This window comes from Erythrolamprus reginae, chromosome 1 (genome assembly GCF_031021105.1).
Source record: "Erythrolamprus reginae isolate rEryReg1 chromosome 1, rEryReg1.hap1, whole genome shotgun sequence".
In the NCBI taxonomy this organism is placed as follows: Eukaryota; Metazoa; Chordata; class Lepidosauria; order Squamata; family Dipsadidae; genus Erythrolamprus; species Erythrolamprus reginae.
The window spans coordinates 413,357,581-413,382,578 of NC_091950.1; the positions used below are offsets into that span (position 1 = coordinate 413,357,581).

Genomic DNA, 24,998 nt, shown 5'->3' on the forward strand with positions numbered 1-24,998 from the left:
AGCACACACTCAAAATTCTGGGTCCCATCTTAGTATGAGACTAGAGATTGCTCTCTTTGGAAGGACTTTGATTCATCCGTTGTTGGGTTGCGTTAGGATCACAGTTCCTTGCTTCCTTGCCTCCATCCCTGTAATGACCATTTCAAAGAGTCTTAGCCTGATGTCTTCTTGATGACTCTTTCTTGGAGGTGGAAGCATCTACAGAATCCAGAGCTTTGGTTAAAAGGTTGAAACAACGACCACCTCCAACTGGCTTGTACACACGTGTAAAGTTAGATACATTTATTTTATTTTTTATTTTATTAATCAGATTTGTATGCCGCCCCTCTCCGCAGACTCGGGGCGGCTCACAGCAATAATAATACAATGTAAACAAATCTAATATTTAAGTTAATTTAAAACCCCAATTTAAAAACCAATCATACATACTAACATACCATACATAAATTTTATATGTCTCAATTCCCCCATGCCTGACGACAGAGGTGGGTTTTAAGGAGCTTACGAAAGGCAAGGGGGGTGGGGGCAACTCGGATATCTGGGGGGAGTTGGTTCCAAAGGGTCGGGGCCGCCACAAAGAAGGCTCTTCCCCTGGGTCCCGCCAAACAACATTGTTTAGTCGACGGGACCCGGAGAAGGCCAACTCTGTGGGACCTTATTTTACTTATTAGATTTGTATGCCGCCCCTTTCCGTAGATTCGGGGCGGCTCACAACATAATAAAACAATTCATAACAAATCTAATAATTTACAATTTAAAATTTAAAGTAGTTAAGAAAACCCCATTTTTAAGCAGACATACCTACAAACATACCATACATAAATTATATAGGCCCGGGAGAGATATCTCAGTTCCCCGATGCCTGACGACAAAGGTGGGTTTTGAGGAGTTTACGAAAGGCAAGGAGGGTAGGGGCAGTTCTAATCTCTGGGAGGAGCTGGTTCCAGAGAGTCGGGGCCGCCACAGAGAAGGCTCTTCCCCTGGGGCCCGCCAACCGACATTGTTTAGTTGACGGGACCCAGAGAAGGCTGACTCTGTGGGACCTAATCGGTCGCTGGGATTCGTGCAGCAGAAGGCGGTCTCGGAGATATTCTGGTCAGATGCCCTGAAGGGCTTTATAGGTCATAACCAACACTTTGAATTGTGACCGGAAATTGATCGGCAACCAATGCAGACTGCGGAGTGTTGGTGTGACATGGGCATTTTAGGGAAGCCCATGATTGCTCTCGCAGCTGCATTCTGCACGATCTGAAGTTTCCGAACACTTTTCAAAGGTAGCCCCATGTAGAGAGCGTTACAGTAGTCGAGCCTCGAGGTGATGAGGGCATGAGTGACTGTGAGCAATGAGTCCCGGTCCAAATAGGGCTGCAACTGGTGCACCAGGCGAACCTGGGCAAACGCCCCCCTCGCCACAGCTGAAAGATGGTTCTCTAATGTGAGCTGTGGATCGATAAAAGAAAAGATACATTTGTCAAGAAATAAAGAAGTACAATGCTCAAGGATTGTCATAGGGTACAAATAATCAGGAAACAATATTAATATAAATCATAAGGATACAAGCAACACTGCCATTTTACATCATGTATACAACAAAATTGGTTGTAATGCATGTATGCAGATTTGGGAAGTTGTCTTGTGCGTAGCAAAGGTTGGGAACTTGTAGTCCTAACAGCCACCCACGGCCTATTTTCAGAAACTCTTATGCCAGGGTGTAGACCTGCGGCAAGAACAGCCTGTTCTGTTGAAGTGGGAAGAAAGAGAGGAAATAAAACTTTTCAGAAAGAAAACAAGGGAGCTGTGAAGAAAAGAGAAAGAGGAGAGGGGGACCAATAGCTTTTGCTGAGGCTCTGGGAAGGCATTTTCCGCCTCCGGAGGGCATCCTGCCCCCACCCTCCTTGCCTTTCGCAAGCTCCTAAAAACCCACCTATGTCGCCAGGCTTGGGGAAGTTGATATTCTCCTTAGCTACTATGATTTGTGTATAATTTGCTTGGGTTGTGTGATTAATTTTTACGATAAGGGTTTTAATCTGTTTTTTAATATTGGATTTGTACATTGTGTATTGTGTTGTGAGCCGCCTCAAGTCTTCAGAGAGGGGCGGCATACAAATCTAATAAATTATTATTATTATTAATTATTATTATTTCATGGATACGTGCTGGCTGTTAATGAACTTGAATTAACAGACAATGTTCAGCAAGGACTGTTTTACACTATATTTGCCGACTACTGAGAAAACTCATTAGCATTCTTTAATTTAGCAAACAAAGGTTTGGGCTGAATTTGTGTGTGTGCTGGGTCCTTTGTGGTTCGTAGCTGGGGCAGAACGGGTGGCAGCTGACAAGTTATATGACGGATGAGCAACATTGTCTCCTTGAAGTGATTTACACAACGTTCAATATCTCATCCCCTTGAGCGAAGTTACCATGCTAACTTACGATGTCATAATCAATGCAGTACAAAAGGTAGCAAGTTGTTTAACCCTGCTCTCGTTTCCGTACAGTGTTATAATCTGTGTAGCTTGGGAATTAAATGCCGTTACTTGTGCATGAAAACACGTCTCTCTTCATTCTTCTGTGGCAGCTCATGCTTCCTGATGGAGTTACAGTAGAAGTTATTGTGGTTAATCAAGTCAACGCCGGGCACTTATTCGTACAACAACACACGCATCCCACTTTCCACGTCCTTCGTAGCCTAGATCAGCAGATGTATCTTTGCTATTCCCAACCTGGGATTCCTACGATGCCAACCCCAGTAGAGGGTAAGTCTTCTCCGATTTGGTTTCCATACAGATCATTGCACCACAGATAGAGGAGCCAGTGTTGGTTTTAACACCCAGATGGAACCAGAAAAGAATCCTTCTTCAGCCTTCTGGCTTTTTGCTATTATAGGAGAGACAGTTTGGTCTAGTGGTTAAGACATCACAGTAGAAACCAGGACATTGTGAGTTCTAGTCCCGCCTTAGGCATGAAAGCCAGATGTGTCACTTTGGGCCAATCACCAAGAGATTGTAAATTCTAGTCCCGCCTTAGGCATGAAAGCCAGATGAGTCACTTTGGGCCAGTCACCAGGAGATTGTGAGTTCTAGTCCCGCCTTAGGCATGAAAGCCAGATGAGTGACTTTGGGCCAATCACCAGGGGACGGTGAGTTCTAGTCCCGCCTTAGGCATGAAAGCCAGATGAGTGACTTTGGGCCAATCACCAGGAGATTGTAAATTCTAGTCCCGCCTTAGGCACAAAAGCCAGATGAGTGACTTTGGGCCAATCACCAGGAGATTGTAAATTCTAGTCCCGCCTTAGGCACAAAAGCCAGATGAGTGACTTTGGGCCAATCACCAGGGGATGGTGAGTTCTAGTCCCGCCTTAGGCACAAAAGCCAGATGAGTGACTTTGGGCCAATCACCAGGAAATTTTGTATTTAGTTATTCACATTTTGACCGCGGCCAGGATAATATATGCGCAAAATTGGAAAGGGGGAAACATTCCCAAAGAAGAGGAAGTCATTAAAAAAATATTAGATTGCGCTGAAATGGATATGATGACAAGACGGTTAAAAGATCAAGAAGAAACAGAATTTTATGAAATATGGAACAAAGTGTATATATGGATAAATAAGAAGAAATAATAAAAAGTGCAGTCAGGCGGTAGGGAAAGCAAGTAGGATGCTTGGCTGCATAGCTAGAGGTATAACAAGCAGGAAGAGGGACATTGTGATCCCGCTTTATAGAGCACTGGTGAGACCCCATTTGGAATACTGTGTTCAGTTCTGGAGACCTCACCTACAAAAAGATATTGACAAAATTGAACGGGTCCAAAGACGGGCTACAAGAATGGTGGAAGGTCTTAAGCATAAAACGTATCAGGAAAGACTTAATGAACTCAATCTGTATAGTCTGGAGGACAGAAGGAAAAGGGGGGACATGATCGAAACATTTAAATATATTAAAGGGTTAAATAAGGTTCAGGAGGGAAGTGTTTTTAATAGGAAAGTGAACACAAGAACAAGGGGACACAATCTGAAGTTAGTTGGGGGAAAGATCAAAAGCAACATGAGAAAATATTATTTTACTGAAAGAGTAGTAGATCCTTGGAACAAACTTCCAGCAGACGTGGTAGATAAATCCACAGTAACTGAATTTAAACATGCCTGGGATAAACATATATCCATCCTAAGATAAAATACAGAAAATAGTATAAGGGCAGACTAGATGGACCATGAGGTCTTTTTCTGCCGTCAGACTTCTATGTTTCTATGTTTAAAACAAACAAATAAACAAATAAGAAAATTGTATTAGTAGAGATATGATTTAAGTGTTATATTAGAATTAGTAGGGTTAAGATTTTAGAATTACGTTAGAATTAGTTTATGCATGAAGACCTATTATAAAAAGTTAAACAAATTTCTTTTCATTTATAATAATAAGCTGATTTTAATTACTTTTTTAAAGTATTCTTTTTTCTGTATTGAAATTTTTACTTTTAGAATAAGCGGGGAAGATACAACCCCATTTTTATGTTAAATGTTATGTTTGTCAGTTTTGTCTATTTTATGAAAATTAATGAAATTTATTGGGGGGAAAAAGGAATTCTGGGAGTTGAAGCCCACCAATGACTGACTGGCTCAGGAATTCTGGGAGTTGAAGTCCCTAAGTTATAAAAGGGCCAACATTCCCCACCGCTGTTCTACATCACTCTTCTATTTATTTTTCACCCCATTATTCCTTAAAAAGTTGTTGCATCCTGAATTGTTTCCAATTTTTTCTGCTTTGCAGTTGGCGTCGTCTGTGCCACACCCGGTGTGGAAGGCGCGTGGTGGCGGGCACAAGTGATTGGCTACTTCAAAGAGGTCGGTGAAGTGGAAATCCGATATGTGGATTATGGTGGATACGAACGAGTTAAGATTGACACGCTTAGACAAATCAGGTGAGGGAGATAGCCGGGAGTTCCTCTCCGAGTGGTTGGCATCCTGAATTCTACGAATGTCAAAATAGTTGGGCCTTGGTTCACCCTTGGAGACTCCTTCCAGGTTCTCCACTTGCAACTAAGGCAGGTTTGTTCAACATTGGGCCCTTTAAGACCTGTGGACTTCAACTCCCAGAATTCCCCAGTCAGCTTTGCTGGCTGGGGAATTCTGGGAGTTGAAGTCCATAGGTCTTAACGGGCCCAATGTTGGACAAATCTGAACTATAGATGAACATCAGTGGTCTGGAAGAATCAGCTGGAAAGTTTGACTGTAACACAGTGTGGCTGTTGAAATGTTGGCTTTCTTTTTCTTTTTTTCTAAATTTTAAAAAGTTTCTTTATTTACACAAACAAACATTAAAAACATAGGACGCTTTGCGATTATTCTGTTTTGTCATTCCATTATACAGTATAATATAATATTTACATAACAATAAATGTATTATTATTCATTACTCTTATTGTTCAATGTACATTGCTTTATTTCAATGATGGCGAACCTATGGCACATGGGCCACAGGTGGCACACGGAGCTATATCTGCCAGCACGCAAGCTGTTGCCCTAGTTTATTATTTATTTATTTTATTATTTTTATTAATTAGATTTGTATGACGCCCCTCTACGTAGACTCGGGGCGGCTAACAACAATAATAAGACAATATAAACAAATCTAATATCTAAGTTAATTTAAAAAACCCTAATTTAAGAGACCAATCATACCTACAGACATACCATGCATAAATTTTATAAGCCAAGGGGGAAGGGAATATCTCAGTTCTCCCATGCCTGACGACAGACGTGGGTTTTAAGGAGCTTATGAAAGGCAAGGAGGGTGGGGGCAACTCTGATATCTGGGGGGGAAACACCCTCTCAGAGCCTGTGTGAAAGCCAAAAACTAGCTAGCTCGCCAGCGTGTAAATGCGCCCTGGCACTAAACTTCATGGCATCTTCATGGCATCGGACCAGAATATTTCTGGAACTGTCTTCTGCCGCATGAATCCCAGCGACCAGTTAGGTCCCACCTTCTCCGGGTCCCGTCAACTAAACAATGCCGTTTGGCAGGACCCAGGGGAAGAGCCTTCTCTGTGGCGACCCCGACCCTCTGCGACTTAACTCTTGGACAAAAAAAGAAAAATAAATAAATAAACTCTAGCTTAGTCGTGCTAGGTGTACGTTGATCTTGAAAACCATTTGGCCGACTTTTGGCCGGAGGCTCTGGGAGGGCATTTTCAGCTTCTGGAGGGACTCCGGGGAGATTGGGATGGCATTTTTGCCTTTCCCAGGCTCCTGGAGCCTGGGCAGCATAGTTCCCTCTAAGCTGAGCAGTGAACAATCGCTCACTTAAAAATCATCATCAACTCAGAGTTTTCCAAACCTGCCCAGAAGCCGAGAGGGAAAGAGTGAGAGGGAAAGAGTGAGAGGGAAGGAGAGAGAGAGGAAGAGAGGAAGAGAGAGAAACAGATAGAAAAAAGAGAGGAAGGAAAAGAAAAAGAAAAAGAATGGGAGTAAGGAAGAGAGAAAGAAAATCAAAATCTAGTTTGAAACTAGCTCAACTATTTAAGTGGCATTTTGATATTGATAGAGTTGCCCTATTATGAGCTCACTGTTATAGACACACAGTACAGTATTTTATTTTGAGGCAAAACAGGGTGGGTTTTTTATTTATTTGTTTGTTTGTTTGTTTGTTTATTTATTATTTCTGTGTCGCCCAGTCCCGAAGGGACTGCCGCTCAGACACTATACTTTTCCACCCACCCCCCCAAAAAAATTAGAGGGAACACTGCTGGGCAGGGTGAAAAACGGGCCAACTAGGCCCGCCAGAAGTTGGGAAATGGGCTGTTTCCAGCCTTCCGAGAGGGTGGGGGAGGCTGTTTTCGCCCTCCCTAAGCATTGAATAGCTCACGGACATCCGCTTTCAGTACCCGAGGGGAAAAAAAGCTTCGCCATCACTGACCTAAACAATTTCTGTGTTCTTTTATGTTTATGTTTGTTTATTTAGATTTGTATGCCACCCCTCTCCGCAGACTCGGGGCGGCTCACAACAAAGTGAAAAAACAGTTTACAACAAATCTAAATTTCTACTAAAAACATTTAAAAACATTTTTAATTTTTTTTTTAAATTTACAGTGATACCTCGTCTTACAAACGCCTCGTTATACAAACTTTTCAAGATACAAACCCAGGGTTTAAGATTTTTTTGCCTCTTCTTACAAACTATTTTCACCTTACAAACCCACCGCCGCCGCTGGGATGCCCTGCCTCTGGACTTCTGTTGCCAGCGAAGCACCCGTTTTTGTGCTCCTGGGATTCCGCTGAGGCTCCCCTCCATGGGAAACCCCACCTCCGGACTTCCATGTTTTTGTGATGCTGCAGGGGAATCCCAGCAGGAAATACCAGCAGTGCAAAAATGGACGCTTCGCTGGCAACGGAAGTCCAGAGGTGGGGTTTCCCAGCGAGGGGAGCCTCAGTGAAATCGCAGCATCGCAAAAACACAGAGGTCTGGAAGTGGGGTTTCCTTGCAGCATCACAAAAACATGGAAGTCCGGAGGTGGGGTTTCCCATGGAGGGGAGCCTCAGGAGAATCCCAGCAGCACAAAAACGGGCGCTTCGGCTGGCAAAAGGGGTGAATTTTGGGCTTGCACGCATTAATCACTTTTCCATTGATTCTTATGGGAAACATTGTTTCGTCTTACAAACTTTTCACCTTAAGAACCTCGTCCCGGAACCAATTAAGTTCGTAAGATAAGGTATCACTGTATTTTCTTATTACCTCTCTCTCTCTCTCTCTCTTTCAAAGGTCTGACTTTGTAACCCTGCCGTTCCAAGGAGCTGAGGTTCTTTTGGACAACGTGGTGCCACTTCCAGGTAGTAATCTAGAAACCTAAAAGAGAGGGGTCTATCCTTGCGGCTTAGGATTTTATTACGGGTAGTCCTCGACTTATAACCACCACAGTTGAAACCAACATTTCTGTTGCTAAGCGAGAGAGTTGTGAAGCACCACGACCTTTCTTGCCATGATTATGAAACAACCGTCATAAATACCTGCCGGTTGCCAACCATCCATATTTCGGTCTTGTGACCATGGTGCTGCTGCAAGGTTCGTAAGTATGAAAAACTTGGGTCGTAAGTCACTTTGTTCAGGCCTGCTGTAACTTTGAACAGTTGCTAAATGAAAGGTTGTAAGTCAAGGACTGCCAGTCTTGTGATGTGTTTCTTGCTTGAATGGAACGATTGAATGTGACGGTAATTCAATAATCTGGACCGGGAGTCACTGCTCACAGTCACTCACGCCCTCATCACCTTGAGGTTCGACTACTGTAATGCTCTCTACATGGGGCTACCTTTGAAAAGTGTTCGGAAACTTCAGATCGTGCAGAATGCAGCTGCGAGAGCAATCATGGGCTTCACTAGGTATGCCCATGTTTCACCAACACTCCGCAGTCTGCATTGGTTGCCGATCAGTTTCCGGTCACAATTCAAAGTATTGGTTATAACCTATAAAGGCCCTTCATGGCATCGGACCAGAATATCTCCGAGACCGACTTCTGCCGCACGAATCCCAGCGACCAGTTAGGTCCCACAGAGTTGGCCTTCTCCGGGTCCCGTCGACTAAACAATGTCACCTGGCGGGTCCCAGGGGAAGAGCCTTCTCTGTGGCGGCCCCGACCCTCTGGAACCAGCTCCCCCCCGGAGATTAGGATTGCCCCCACCCTCCTTGCCTTTTGTAAACTGTTTAAGAACCACCTCTGCCGTCAGGCATGGGGGAACTGAGACATCTTCCCCAGGCCTATATAGTTTATTTATTTATTTTATTTATTATTTAGATTTGTATGCCGCCCCTCTCCACAGACTCGGGGCGGCTCACAACAAGTGAAAAAAAAAACGATCTACAACAAATCTAAATTACTGTTTAAAAATATTTAAAAGACCCCATATTCTAAACACACATACATACAAACATACCATTCATAAATTGTATCTGCCCGGGGGAGATGTTTCAGTTCCCCCATGCCTGACGACAGAGGTGGGTCTTAAGGAGTTTACGAAAGGCAAGGAGAGTAGGGGCAGTTCTAATCTCTGGGGGGAGTTGATTCCAGAGAGCCGGGACCGCCACAGATAAGGCTCTTCTCCTGGGGCCCGCCAACCGACATTGTTTAGTTGATGGGACCTGGAGAAGGCCCAGTCTGTGGGACCTAATCGGTCGCTGGGATTCGTGCGGCAGCAGGCGGTCTCGGAGATATTCTGGTCCAGTGCCATGAAGGGCTTTAAAGGTCATAACCAACACTTTGAATTGTGACCAGAAGTTGATCAGCAACCAATGCAGACTGCGGAGTGTTGGTGAAACATGGGCATACCTAGGTAAGCCCATGACTGCTCTCGCAGCTGCATTCTGCACGATCTGAAGTTTCCGAACACTTTTCAAAGGTAGCCCCATGTAGAGAGCATTACAGTAGTCGAACCTCGAGGTGATGAGGGCATGTATGATATGTTGTGTATATGTTTTTTAAATTATGTTTTTTTAGTTTTTTGTTTTTTTAAAAATATTAGATTTGTATTTTACATTGTTTTCTACTATTTCTGTGAGCCGCCCCGAGTCTACGGAGAGGGGTGGCATACAAATGTAATAAACAACAATAATAATAATAATAATAATAATGAATAACCCAGTGGAAAGATTTGGAAGGGTTTCTGTATTGCTTCATTTTGTTCTGGATTCAGGGATCACTTTGAATAATGGTTATTTTTTCTCTCCCCTCCTTTCTATTGAAGATGATAATCAGTTCTCATCGGAAGCTGACACGGCTGTTAGTGAAATGACCAGGGGCACACCCTTACTTGCACAGGTAAGCGTAACAACTGATGAGTTGCGTGTAGCTGCTTTGTTTTAATTAACACGGGGGGGGGGGGGGCATTTGTGCTGAGAATTCCTTTTTTCTTCCTGTTAACGAAGGAGGAGGACATGAATGTCAAATGAGTAAGAAACGGTCACTTTGTGGAGGTTGCAGTATAGCATAATGTTAGAATAGGATTGTATTATAATTATATATACAGTAATACCTCATGATATGAACTTAATTGGTGCAAGGAGGAGATTCTTAAGACGAAAGGTTCGTAAGACGAAACATTGTTTCCCATAGGAAACAATGTAAAGTCAATTAATCCGTGCAACAACAAAAAAAAACCCACAAAAAAAACGCTGCCGCCCGGCTGTCACCTTTTAAAACAGCGGGGGGGGGGGGGGGGTTCCCAGCAGCCTCCTGAACCCGAACGCCAAACCCGAACTTCCGGGTTCGGCGTTGGGAGGCTGCTGAGAAGCCCCCCGGCTGTTTTAAAAGGTGACAGCCGGGCGGCGGGGCTTCTCAGCAAAAGTTCGGGTTTGGGGGGCTGCTTTGAGGAGGCAGGGAAGCCTCTTGCAGCAGCTGCCACAGCTGCCGGCTTCCCCACCGCTCGCCCGCCAAGGATGCTGACCTGCTGCCTCGCGGGGAAGCCGGGCAAGAGTGATCTTCTGCCGGCCATGGGCGAGCGGCGGGGAGTCGCCCATGGCCGGCAGAAGATCGCTCTTGCCCGGCTTCACCGCGAGGCATCAGGTCAGCAAGAGCGATCTTCTGCCGGCCATGGGTGACTCCCCGCCGCTCGCATTGGGGTGGGGGGGCTGTCAGGACCCCCACCCCCACCCCAGCACTTTGCATCCCGCCGGCTAAGAGCAATCGGGCAGCAGCTTCTGCCAGACACGGGCAATGAGCGGGACAGAGAAGCGGGGAGAATCAGGAGGCTCCTTTGGCGGCTGGAGGCTGCCTGGCTTTGTGTTTTTGGCTGGGGGAGGAGGCAGTAGGACCTTCCTAACTCCCTCCCCCCCAGCCAAAACCCCAAAGCCTGTTTGCTGCCACACGATTTAGCCAGGACAGGAGCGAAGTGACGTGGAGGAATGGGGAGCTGAAACCGGGCGGTTTCAGCTTTCCATCCCTTCACGTCACTTCGCCGCTCAATCGTGTGGCAGCAAACATGCTTTGGGGGTTTGGCTGGGGAGGAGGGAGTTAGGAAGGTCCTACTTCTCCCCCCCAGCCAAATCCCCAAAGCATGTTTGCTGCCACACGATTTAGCGGCGAAGGGACGTGAAGGGATGGAAAGCTGAAACCGCCCGGTTTCAGCTCCCCATTCCTCCACGTCACTTCGCTCCTGTCCTGGCTAAATCGTGTGGCAGCAAACAGGCTTTGGGGTTTTGGCTGGGGGGGGAGAAGTAGGACTTTCCAGCAGCCTCCGAATGTTTGGCGTTCGGCTTCGGGAGGCTGCTGGAAAGCCGCCCAGCTGTTTTAAAAGGTGACCGCCGGGCTGGGAGGCTTCCCAGCAACCTCCCGAACCCCGAACTTTTGCCGAACCTCCGGGTTCGGGGTTCGGGGGGTTGCTGGGAAGCCCCCCAGCCCGGCGGTCACCTTTTAAAACAGCCGGGGGGCTTCCCAGCAGCCTCCCGAACGCGGAACCCGGAAGTTCGGGTTTGGCGTTCATAACTCGAAAAAAGTTCGTAAGAAGAGGCAAATTTTTTCTGAACGAGTTGTTCGTAAGACGAGGGGTTCGTATCTTGAGGTACCACTGTATCTGGACCTCTAGCATAAAAATGATCTGCCTATTATAATCCAGGATAGGAGGGCACTAAACTTGCCTAGTCTGCATTCCTGGTAATTACAACAGGGAAACATAGAAACATAGATGTCTGACGGCAGAAAAAGACCTCATGGTCCATCTAGTCTTTCCTTATACTATTTTCTGTATTTTATCTTAGGATGGATATATGTTTATCCCAGGCATGTTTAAATTCAGTTACTGTGGATTTATCCACCACGTCTGCTGGAAGTTTGTTCCAAGGATCTACTACTCTTTCAGTAAAATAATATTTTCTCATGTTGCTTTTGATCTTTCCCCCAACTAACTTCAGATTGTGTCCCCTTGTTCTTGTGTTCACTTTCCTATTAAAAACACTTCCCTCCTGGACCTTATTTAACCCTTTAATATATTTAAATGTTTCGATCATGTCACCCCTTTTCCTTCTGTCCTCCAGACTATACAGATTGAGTTCATTAAGTCTTTCCTGATACGTTTTATGCTTAAGACCTTCCACCATTCTTGTAGCCCGTCTTTGGACCCATTCAATTTTGTCAATATCTCTTTGTAGGTGAGGTCTCCAGAACTGAACACAGTATTCCAAATGTGGTCTCACCAGCGCTCTATATAGCGTGATCATAATCTCTGCCAATACAATACTCAGATTGAGGATTCCTTTTGCCCAAGTGCATTAAGTGAAACAAAAGGGCTCAATAAACATCGCACTAATAAACAAAGTTTACTTCAAGTTATATGATCAAAGGGGGAGATTTACATTGCCTGAAGCATACACAGGCCAAGAGGGTGATTAAGGAAGATTTGTTGTGATAAGGTAGAAGGCTTCAGAGAAATTAGGTGTGAGAAACATCTGCTTTTAGGAAGAGTTTCTAGGAAATAGTTTTGTGATATCTGTGGGAATAGGAAGAACTGAAAGATATGTTTGAAGTTATGTTATTGGATGTATCACTTGACATGTATGTGTAATTATCCCCATTTCCTTATGTTCCCAAATAAAAAGAGGTACATGGCTCTATAACCGTGTCACTTCTCCACATTTCTTGATTTCTCAGTGATCAGAGCTGATGTTCAACAGCATTTGCCATCAAGCCTGCCCTTGGCTTGTTCAAACTCAGTTTGGTGTTTATAAAGTTTAGGGGCCTCCAACCTTGGCGACTTTAAGACTTGTGGACTTCAGCTCCCAGAGTTCCTTCCGCAAAACACTGATGAACTCTGGGAGTTGAAGTCCACAAGCCTTAAAGTTGCCAAGTGGGAGACCCCTGGTCTAACCGCTTAAGGCACCAGGCTAGAAAGTGGGAGATGATGAATTCTAGTCCCACTTCATCCATGAAAATTGGCAAGGTGACTTTGGCCCAGTCCCTTCTCTCTCTGAGTCCAACTCATCACACAAAATCATTGTTTTAAGGAAAATAGGAGAAAGGCGAGTTGGGTTGCTGCCTTGAGATATTTGCAAAATTAATAAAGGCAGAATACAAATAAATGAAGAAGCTATTCTTCACAAACTACTATTTGGACTATGGCGTTGTGTTCTACCCTTGAAAAGTATCTGGAATATAAAAAGATATTGACAAAATTGAACGGCTACAAGAATGGTGGAAGGTCTTAAGCATAAAACGTATCAGGAAAGACTTCATGAACTCAATCTGTATAGTCTGGAGGACAGAAGGAAAAGGGGGGGACATGATCGAAACATTTAAATATGTCAAAGGGTTAAATAAGGTTCAGGAGGGAAGTGTTTTTAAGAGGAAACTGCAGTTTAATGTTTCCAAATGTAAAATAATGCACTTAGGCAAAAGGAATCCTCAATCGGAGTATTGTATTGGCAGTTCTGTGTTAGCAAAAACTTCAAAAGAGAAGGATTTAGGGGTAGTGATTTCTGACAGTCTCAAAATGGGTGAGCAGTGTGGTCGGGCGGTAGGAAAAGCAAGTAGGATGCTTGGCTGCATAGCTAGAGGTATAACAAGCAGGAAGAGGGAGATTATGATCCCACTATATAGAGCGCTGGTGAGACCACATTTGGAATACTGTGTTCAGTTCTGGAGACCTCACCTACAAAAAGATATTGACAAAATTGAACGGGTCTAAAGACGGGGTACAAGAATGGTGAAAGGTCTTAACCATAAAACGTATCAGGAAAGACTTAATGAACTCAATCTGTATAGTCTGGAGGACAGAAGGAAAAGGGGGGGACACGATCAAAACATTTAAATATGTTAAAGGGTTAAATAAGGTTCAGGAGGGAAGTGTTTTCAATAGGAAAGTGAACACAGGAACAAGGGGACACAATCTGAAGTTAGTTGGGGGAAAGATCAAAAGCAACATGAGAAAATATTATTTTACTGAAAGAGTAGTAGATCCTTGGAACTAACTTCCAGCAGACGTGGTTGGTAAATCCACAGTAACTGAATTTAAACATGCCTGGGATAAACATATAGCCATTGTAAGATAAAATACAGGAAATAGTATAAGGGCAGACTAGATGGACCATGAGGTCTCTTTCTGCTGTCAGTCTTCTATGTTTCTATGAATGTTCCAAGTGGTATAAACTGGCTGAGGAATCCTGGGAGTTGAAGTCCACAAGTCTTAAAGTTGACAAGGTTGGAGGCCCCTGATATAGGAAGACCCATTCCAACCTGTCTAATGTAGTGGCTCAAGGAGACACCTGTCGGAGAAGGGGCAGGCAAAGCTGGAGGGAGGTGGAGTTGAATGCATCATCAGCTTGGAGTTGTTGCATTCCCACAACCACTCCAAGTCCAACCCCTCCCGAATCCCATTGACCCTTATCTTGTGCCAACCTTTAGTTGACCAAATTCTTCGGCATGTGCTTGAATTAATCTTCTATGCCTCCACCTTACAAATTGCCCAGATTCTTTGTGCCTGATTGACTATTGGTAGGTATTAACTGACTTCTCTTATTTGTAGGTTACAAATTACGACAGTGTAACGGGCTTGCCACTAATACAACTGTGGAGCATGTTAGGAGATGAGGTACGTAGATCAATTTTGGGGGAACGGGTCCATCATGTGTCATCCAGTGATCCCAGAATTAAATCACCCAGCACACTCTTTACAATGACATACTCTGTTTCCCCGAAAATAAGTCACCCCCGAAAGTAAGACACAGGAGAGGTTTCGTAGAATTGGCTAATATAAGGCATCCCCTGAAAGTAAGACATAGGAGACGTTTCGTTTTGCAGCATTTCCAAACAGAACATATATAACATATATTTGAAGAAAGTATAATTGTTGTACATGGAAATAACGGTATGGTAGAAATTCTTGATAGGATTCACAGTTTGTCTGGTTATGCTGGTTTGTGATGACAACTGCTGTACAGTATATAATAAATGTTCTTTTTTTTTGTTGTTCAGCAATAAATGTAAATTCTTCTTCATTGAAATAAGGCATCCCCTGAAAATAAGACATAGCACATCTTTGGGAGCAACAATTAATATAAGACGCTGTCTTATTTTCGGGGAAACAAAGGTAGATGATTTTTAACTGCAAGCAGGAGAGATCCTATGGGAAAATGTGCATTAGTAGACTTATTTATTTATTTGTTTGTTTATTTGTTTATAATTTATTTATTTAATTTAATTTATTTATTTAATTTATTTGTTTAATTTAATTTATTTATTTTATTTATTTGTTTATTTGTTTTATTTATTTATTTATTTAATTTATTTAATTTATTTGTTTATTTATCTATTCATCTATCTATCTATTTATCTATTGATTGATTGATTGATTGATTGATTGATTGGATTTGTATGCCGCCCCTCTTCTTAGTAGGGTGCTATTCTTTGGGGATGTTGTGTAGACATAGAAAGAGTAACAACTATACTGCCAGGCCGAAGCCATCATTTGGAGTTAGAGACTTCAGCCTGCCACAGTTATTACGGGAATTGGGAGGAATGGTTGCATGAGAGGGAAAGTTACTAGCCACAACAAATTCCTTTCTCAGAGTCCAAGGTCATCCTTTGTTCTGCAGCAGTGGATGTATGAAGGAGGTCGGTGGAATTCCCGCAACTCGACTGGTCCACATGATGAACTTGTGGGTGTGGGGACGAGAGGTGACCCTTAACCTGGGTGGGTTACTGGAAAGAAGTTAATATCGGGATGGCTGCAGTGGTTCTGTTAATAAATCGAACCTTGGGTGAGAATGGACTGGAATCTGATTTATTTCTCAGATGCTATTTGGAGAGCTGACATTATCCCGATACTCCCTTCCTTCCAGTACCCCACCCAGGTTAAGGTTAAGGTTCACCCCTCGTCCCCAAACCCACAAGTTCATCACATGGACCAATCATTGGTTTATGGAATTCATTGGTTTATGGAATCCACTTCCAGAAGAGGTGATGGCAGCTGTCAGCTTGGATAGCTTTAAGGCAGGATTAGACAGATTCATGGATGCCAAGTGTATCAGTGGTTATTGAAACGGATGTCCAAGTGCCGCCTCAATGTTGGTTGAGGCAGGCAGGATTCCCTTGGGTACCATTTCTTGGTGGTCAAGGGAAAGGGAGGGCTTTGCCTTCTCTTTCTGCTCAAGATCCCCATGGACAATTGGTGGGCCACTGTGTGACACAGAATGCTGGACTCGATGGGCTTTGGCCTGATTCAGCATGGCTCTTCTGATGTTCTTATGAGAAGGTGAGAATTCCACCCTTTGTAGGATGCTTGGCTGTATAGCTAGAGGTATAACAAGCAGAAAGAGGGAGATTATGATCCCGCTATATAGAATGCTGGTGAGACCACATTTGGAATACTGTGTTCAGTTCTGGAGACCTCACCTACAAAAAGATATTGACAAAATTGAACGGGTCCAAAGACAGGCTACAAGAATGGTGGAAGGTCTTAAGCATAAAACGTATCAGGAAAGACTTAATGAACTCAATCTGTATAGTCTGGAGGACAGAAGGAAAAGGGGGGACATGATCGAAACATTTAAATATGTTAAAGCAGAGGTCCCCAACCGCCGGTCCGCGGACCGGGACCGGGCCGTTGGAGCTTTTCAGCCGGTCCGCGGCGCCAGGGCCCCCTCGGCCTTTCCGCATCACCAGCGGCGCTCCCCCCGCCAGCCAGCCAAGCCCCGCGCCCGCCGGAACCGGCTCCTCGCTCTCCCCCCGCCGCCCGCCGCGTTTGCAGGAGGTGGGGAGGGTTGGGCGGCCCGCCAAGGCCAGGAGGGACGCCGCTGCCCCCCCCCCTCCTTCCCTCTCTCCGCCCGCCGCTGCGCCTCCTTGACAACGAGAGGAAATGCCGGCAAAGGCTTTCCTCAGCGGAGGCCGGCGAAGGTGATATTGAATGTCGGGGGAGAACGGGTATTTGCACGCGCTCCCTATCTCCCTGCTAGCCCACTCGGAATATTCAAAATAAGAAAAACCTTTGCCGGCGAAGGCTTTTCTTATTTTGAATATTCCGAGTGGGCTAGCAGGGGGATAGGGAGCGCTTGCAGCCGCCCGTTCTCCCCCGACATTCAATATCACCTTCGCCGGCCCCGCCTCTCCTCCAAACCCCCTTGCTGAGAGCCCGGGGCGAAAGTGCTCTCGCAAAGGTGAGGCGGGCAGGGCGTGCGCGCGTCATCGCTGAGAAGAATGGAGAGAGAACGAGAGTGAGTGAGAGCAACAGACAGCAAGATAGAGAGAAAGTGAGAAAGAGAGAGTGAGAAAGGGGGGGGAGAGAAAGAGATAGCAAGAGAGAGAACAAGAGAGAGAAAGAGCGTGAGAAAGAAAACAAGAAAGAGTGAGAGAGAGAGAAAGCAAAAGAGACAGAAAGAAAACAAGAGAGAGAAAGTGAGAAGAAGAGAGAGAAAGAGGGGGAGAGAGAGAGAAAGAGAGAGGGGGGAGAGAGAGAAAGAGAGGGAGAGGGAGAAAGAGAGAGGGAGAGGGGGGAGAGATAGCAAGAGAGGGAGAGAGGGAAAGGGGGAGAGAGGGGGAGAGAAAGAGAGAGGGAGAGAGAGAGGAGATAAAGGAAGAGGAGAGAGAGAAAGGAAGAGAAAGAAAGAAAGAGGGATAGAAAGAGAGAGAGAGTGAGAGATGCTCAGTGAGCCTTTCTTTGAAGTTGCCTTTCTTTCTTTCTCTTTCTTGCTTTCTTTCTTGCTCTTTTTCTTTCTCTCTTTTACCTTCCCTTCCTCTATTTCTTCTTTTCTTTCTCCTTCCTACCTTCTTCCCTTACTCTCCCCTTTCATAAGTTTCCTTGCTTCCTTCCTCTGTTCCTGTCCCTTCCCCCTTTCTTTCTTTCTTTCTTTCTTTCTTTCTTTCTTTCCTTCCTTTCCTCCCTCCATTTCTTGCTTTCCTTTTCCTTCCTCCCTTCCTTCCTCCCTCATTCCCTTCTTTCACTCCTTCCTCTCTTACTGTCCCCTTTCACACCTTTCCTTGCTTCCTTTGCACCCTTCTTTTGTTCCTGTCCCTTCCCTCTTTCCTTCCTTCCTTCCCACCCTCCGTCCATTCATTCACCCATTCCTCTCTTGATCGCCCCTTTTACGGCGCCGCTGACAGCTAGCTCTCTCCCCCCCCCCCCCCCCCCCACCGGGCCATGGAAAACTGGTCTAGCTTAAAGCCGGTCCCTGGTGCAAAAAAGGTTGGGGACCTCTGTGTTAAAGGGTTAAATAAGGTCCAGGAGGGAAGTGTTTTTAATAGGAAAGTGAACACAAGAACAAGGGGACACAATCTGAAGTTAGTTTGGGGAAAGATCAAAAGCAACGTGAGAAAATATTATTTTACTGAAAGAGTAGTAGATCCTTGGAACAAACTTCCAGCAGACATGGTAGATAAATCCACAGTAACTGAATTTAAACATGCCTGGGATAAACATAATCCATCCTAAGATAAAATACAGAAAATAGTATAAGGGCAGACTAGATGAACCATGAGGTCTTTTTCAGCCGTCAGACTTCTATCTTTCTATGTTTCTATGTACCTCTTTTGCCATCATTTGGAGTTAGAGACTTTGTACTTCACAGAGATGTTGGGTCTCATTTGAACGTCCTGCCTGCTCTGAGTTGGCCTTGTTCCGGTCATCTATGGGGGCAAGTGGACGCCGTCAACTTTTTTCTGCAGTCTTCAGTCCAGCTTGTTGGATGGACAGATGGTCTCCTCTTTAGTTGCGCCTCTTTGGGTGGACAGTAACAGAACCCATAAGCCCCTTCACAGGATATGCCAGTGCTTCTTAATCCATGAAGACAGCACTAAACAATGTGGGAAAACCAAGCCAGCTGCGTTTCACTCGTCAGGAGCCCAGCTGCTTTGATGGAGCCTGGCTGATACCTATTTTGGAATTCTTTCTCGTGTCGTTTTTTTTGCAAAACATTAAAGAAAGGACAGCAACAAGGCCAGCCAAATTGGGGGAGCAGAAATCTTGTCCGTGCACACACATACAGGAACCCATCTGCTCTGCCTGCTCAGGAATGCTGGATCCCATTTTGGAGCTTCTTCAAATTAGGGTTTTATCAGGAGGTACAAGATAAAGCCTTTTTATTCATCCGCCAAATTTGGCAGGAATTGAGTGGCAATTTCCAGATTTTAGAGTCTCCTGCAAAGGAGATTAGTATTTCCAGGTGAAGAGTATTCTCTAGCGTTAACTTAATGGAGTTGTCATCAAAAGGCAAAGTCTTTATTTACAATGAGATTATTTATTGAACTGAGAACTTCTTATTTTTTGAGTGAGACTGGCTGCTAAAGCATGTTAAAGCTGCCTGCTGTGGAATTTTTATTGCAACAGAGAAATTTAGTGATTTTTTTATTAAAAAAATACCAATTTTCCTTGGTGGAAGACCATGTCAATGAAGCAGAGCTTTATTATTATTATTATTATTATTATTATTATTATTATTATTATTATTATGTCAATACAACACAGCAACTGAGATCATTATGCTGGATTTCGTATTTCATCACCAGTCGGGCGCTTCCCAAGCACCTAGGACTGCGTGATGTAGCGGTGAATTACGTGTGCCGATCCCAGTAAAGCGGCCTTTTGCAATTGACAGATGGAAATTTTTGTCAATTCCGATGGTTTTCAAATGTCCGCTGAGATCCTTTGGCACTGCGCCCAGCGTGCCAAGTACCACTGGGACCACTTTCACTGGCTTATGCCAGAGTCATTGCAGCTCGATTTTTAGATCTTCGTATTTCACTAATTTCTCTAGCTGCTTCTCCTCAATTCTGCTGTCTCCTGGGATTGCGATGTCGATGATCCATACTTTCTTTTTCTCCACAATCACAATGTCTGGTATGTTATGCTCCAGAATTCGGTCAGTCGGAAGTCCCATAGTAGTTTTGCTTGCTCATTTTCAACTACTTTTTCGGGCTTATGATCCCACCAGTTCTTTGCCACTGGTAAATGGTAGTTCCGGCACAAGTTCCAGTGGAGGAGGAGGAGGATGATGATGATGATGATGATTATTATTATTATTATTTAGACTTTATGGAAGGCAGGGAGAGTGGGGGGCAGTACGAATCTCTGGAGGGAATTGATTCCATAAGACTGAGGCCGCCACAGAGAAGGCTCTTCCCCTAGGCCCCCGACTGTCTAGCTGACGGGACCTGGAGAAGGCTGATTCTATGGGACCTGAGTAATCTGACATGTTCCATGATAGCTACAACTGACAAATCCATGGTTCATGGACCCATATGGCTGGATTCTTCAGGATGCCTTTCCTGGATGTTTGCCCCAGATAGGAAAAATCTGTTTGACAAGGCGATTGAGAGAATTATCCAGTTAACAACAAAAAAGATCTAACAGAATAGCTGAATCCACTAAAGAGGAAATTACGCTTAATTAGAACCAGCTCTCTACTAGCTTCAAAGTGAATTCGGCATCAGCTCAGCTTCAATGCAAAAGGCCAGCTGCAATTTCTTTTTAAAACATTGCCCAATGTCAGAAGGGCAGCTCTCAGAGCAAATACCATTTCAGAATGCAGGAGAATGGAGGAGGCAGAGGAATCTTCCAACAAGCGGTGTGCCACAAGGGTCTGTTCTGGGTCCTATTCTTTTTAATATATTTGTGAGTGACATAGGGGAAGGTTTGGTAGGGAAGGTTTGCCTATTTGCCGATGACTCTAAAGTGTGCAATAGGGTTGATATTCCTGGAGGGGTCTGTAATATGGTAAATGATTTAGCTTTACTAGATAAGTGGTCAAAGCAATGGAAACTGCAGTTTAAAGTTTCCAAATGTAAAATAATGCACTTGGGGAAAAGGAATCTTCAATCTGAGTATTGCATTGGCAGTTCTGTGTTAGCAAAAACTTCAGAAGAGAAGGATTTAGGGGTAGTGATTTCTGACAGTCTCAAAATGGGTGAGCAGTGTGGTCGGGCAGTAGGAAAAGCAAGTAGGATGCTTGGCTGCATAGCTAGAGGTATAACAAGCAGGAAGAGGGAGATTGTGATCCCCTTATATAGAGCGCTGGTGAGACCACATTTGGAATACTGTGTTCAGTTCTGGAGACCTCACCTACAAAAAGATATTGACAAAATTGAACGGGTCCAAAGACGGGCTACAAGAATGGTGGAACGTCTTAAGCATAAAACGTATCAGGAAAGACTTAATGAATTCAATCTGTATAGTCTGGAGGACAGAAGGAAAAGGGGGGACAGGATCGAAACATTTAAATATGTTAAAGGGTTAAATAAGGTTCAGGAGGGAAGTGTTTTTAATAGGAAAGTGAACACAAGAACAAGGGGACACAATCTGAAGTTAGTTGGGGGAAAGATCAAAAGCAACGTGAGAAAATATTATTTCACTGAAAGAGTAGTAGATCCTTGGAACAAACTTCCAGCAGACGTGGTTGGTAAATCCACAGTAACTGAATTTAAACACGCCTGGGATAAACATATATCCATTGTAAGATAAAATACAGGAAATAGTATAAGGGCAGACAAGATGGACCATGAGGTTTTTTTCTGCCGTCAGTCTTCTATGTTTCTATGTTTCAAATTAACAAAGTTTGTTAAAAAGTAGAATTTTACAGCGATTGTGCTATGTGGGTTTCACATTTGGAATTTCAAAAAGAGATTGCAAGTAGCTTTTGGGGGTCTGTCATAACTTCAGGCAGTCACTAAGTAAGAACTATGTACAGTGGTTAAATAACCAAGAAGAATCAGAATGGCAGAATGTATATACTTGGTGGGAAACAAAGAAAAAGAGATAAGTGTGTTGTTATATTACTTTGAATATTTGAATTTAGTAGTTAAATTGTATTAGATGGTGATTATTTACAATATAAATGTAAATTCTTCCTTCTTCTCTTAAAAGTTCTATATATTTTTTCATAAACTTTTATATAGGTTTATATTTACTACTTTAAAATTGATACTTTCACATATTTCGTTGACGATGTTAAATAACAAAATGATTCTTTTTTTTTAATTACAATGATGACTTCCACTTTGAGTGTAGCAACTGTAGCTCCACTAAATGTTGTGTGTCATGTTTGTTATGTTTGTTTTTGAAAACTAATAGAATATTTTTTTAAAAAGAACTATATACGGTGGTACCTCTACTTAAGAACTTAATTCGTTCCATGACCAGTTTCTTAAGTAGAAAGGTTTGTAAGTAGAAGCAATTTTTCCGATGGGAATCAATGTAAAAGCAAATAATGCATGCAAACCCATTAGGAAAGAAATAAAAGCTCGGAATTTGGGTGGGAGGAGGAGGAGGAAGAAGAGGAGGAGGAGGACAGTTGCTGCCAAAGGAAGAAGGTGAAGTGAGGGGAATTTAAAAAATCTAAAACTTTAAGGCTTTAAAAAAAGAGGGGACTTTGAGGTGGCGAGGAGGAGCATGGGCCTCCCATACACCCGGAGCGAGGCTGCCTCCCATACACTGTGCCAGAGAGAGAAACCCAGGCGGGCGAGAGGGGGGAACCTCTCACTCCTTTGACTGAAAGGCGGCTGCTGCTACCTGCTTCCTCTTCCTTCCCATGCTGAAGGGCTCCCCTCTTCTCTTGCTTGCTCACTTTGTAGTCAGCGCCTTTCCTTCACTGTGGTGACTCCTCGGTTTGGCTGAAGCTGAGTTGATTCGGCTAGGTGAAGTGCCCCCTTTTGCCTTTCCGCACCCAGACGCTCCGGGAGGCAACCCCGCGCCTGGTGTATGGGAGGCAGCACGAGGGAGTCACCACAGCGAAGTGGTTTATTCCCTCTCCAAGTGCCCAGAGAAAGGAAAACGCTCCGTTAGCTCTGGACTGCCCAGAGCAAAGGGAACATTTCTTTTCTCTGGGTGCTGGCAGAGGTTTATTCCCTCTCCAAGCGCCCAGAGAAAGAAAAATGCTTCGTTTGCTCTGGACTGCCAAAGCCTTCTTAAGCGCCACCGAAAGGCTCCTCTGGCAGCCCAGAAAAGCCTGAGATGGCCGGGATTAAAGGGGGAATGGCAGGAAACTGGCCGGGCCTTCGTGCCGCTCTCAAATTTCCTGGGAAATTTTTCCAGGCTCGGGTTCTTAAGTAGAAAATGGTTATTAAGTAGAGGCAAAAAAGAACATCCGGTTCTTATCTAGAAAAGTTCTTAAGTAGAGTTACCACTGTACATGCAGAGTTGCAGGACCTCGAAAAGGTACTTGCAATCTCTTTGCATAGACACACAAACACACACACACATTGTGCAAGATTATTTCATTTGCCTGTTGTTGATGGGATCACTCATTGATGTGTCTCTCTTTTTTTCTCTTCCAGTTGGTGTCCATCAACCGAACACTGGTGGAACGAGGATTTGCTCAGTGGGTGGAAAACTACTAGCAAACTCCCTTAACTCATCTTCTGGACTGTTCTTTCCTCTTTCCCCCCCTGTCCCTTTGACTTTCTTTCCTGTTTTTGGCACTGTTTCAAAATTAGGATTTTGTAGTCCTTCTTCCCCCCCCCCCACTCCACCCCCCCCAACCCACACGCAAATCAGTCATTATTTTTCCACCAGCGATTTGTGATGAATTCATCTGACTGACCACAGTTTGTATAGCATACCTCATTTTGTTGAAAAGGCAGGGAGTTGTACCATAAGCCATTAAATGAAACAAACCACAGCTTTAAAACTTGGCTCTTCCCCTTTGGTCAAATGTTGGAATTGTTAAAAAGAAAAGAAAAGAGAAAAATTGTAATAATAGAGCAAAGAGGTTCGCACCAGATTGGCTGTGCATGGTTTACGGTATGTGTTGAGCGCATCTAAATGTTTTAGTGACTGCTGCCTTGACATTAAACTGACTTGATAATAGAAGAGATAAATTTGATTCAGAAATTCCCCCCCCCCCCAACCTAAAAAAAAGAAATAAAATATTTGAAACTTGGGAGCACATCCGAAATAATAAGGCATATCCATGTTTCTAACAACAAAAGCTAGCTATCTTCCCTTTAGTTCTAGGTAAGGCCGCATGCCCCCTGTTTGATTGGGACTTCACTTTTAATTCAGGCTTGGTTTGTGCAAGAAACCATGATACATTCGTTTTGCAGACCACCTTGAAACAATGGATTTGACTTCAACCACTACAGCTGCGGCGTTTTTAAAATTCCTAGTCCTGTTGAATGAATACACAGAGAAAAATGGATCGCCAATCCTGATTGTAAGAAATCACTGTTTTCTAGCTGTTTGGGAAAAAAAAATAACCTATGTAAATATATATAAAAATCATTGTAATATTTTGTACAAGAGAAAAAAAAATACTGGAGAATTAAAAAAAAGGGAACTTCAAACAAAATGATTTTTTTTTCCATACCAAAATGTCCTCTGTAGAGAAATAGTCCCGGGTGTATCATTTACACAGCTTAAAACACTAGAATGCGTGAAAACTTTTCTGACATTTGTATAGCATGAATCTTTCCCCTGCTTGCTGTATGGTAGGAAAAGTAATCAGCAAATTCTTATTGCTTTTGTGCTGTACAGATCTGACTGGACGGGGAAAAACGAGTAACATTTGGAATTAATATTGCAGTGGCGTCTCTCTTTTTTTTTTTTTGGCTCCTTTTTAGATTGGTTTCAAATGTGGAATTAAAAAAAAAAAGAATCAAGTAATTTAAGCTAATTTAATACTCTTAAAATATAAATGAATTTAAAACATGATTGCTGAGTTGGGAGTTATTACCGAAGGGAGAGAATGTAAAAATGTCTTGTATGTATGTCAATTCTATTACAGATTTTTTGAAATATTGATCTTATATAGAATATGGAGTGTATGGCAAAAAAAACCTTCTTCTTCAAAAGATGTAGAAAAAAAAATATTGTGTGAATCAGTCAATCTTTAAGATTTTCAGCAATTAAATGCCTCTAAATGTGAGGGACCAGTGTCATGGATTTCTTTTGTATGATTAAGGTGCTTGGTTAAAAGACTTGGACAATTTTTTTTTCAAGGAACTAATTTTTCACTTTTTGAGAAAATTCCTTGGCTGGGAAGTTCTGGGAGTTGAAATAGCAATGGCACTTTGACTTATATACCACTTCACAGTGCTTTAA

At 43.6% G+C, this 24,998-nt stretch overlaps 1 protein-coding gene across 2 annotated transcripts in view; it reads left to right on the forward strand.

The window, feature by feature from the left end:
- AKAP1 (A-kinase anchoring protein 1) overlaps positions 1–24,741 on the forward strand; it is a 93,635-nt gene extending 68,894 nt beyond the window's left edge. For both annotated transcript variants that reach the window (XM_070735261.1, XM_070735263.1), the window contains 6 exons: positions 2,582–2,759; positions 4,771–4,921; positions 7,759–7,826; positions 9,732–9,805; positions 14,499–14,564; positions 23,234–24,741. In XM_070735261.1, coding sequence (XP_070591362.1) covers positions 2,582–2,759; positions 4,771–4,921; positions 7,759–7,826; positions 9,732–9,805; positions 14,499–14,564; positions 23,234–23,296 — 600 coding nt within the window. In that variant the 3' untranslated portion in view covers positions 23,297–24,741. The remainder of the gene's footprint in view (positions 1–2,581; positions 2,760–4,770; positions 4,922–7,758; positions 7,827–9,731; positions 9,806–14,498; positions 14,565–23,233) is intronic.
- The last annotated feature ends 257 nt before the right edge of the window (positions 24,742–24,998 follow it).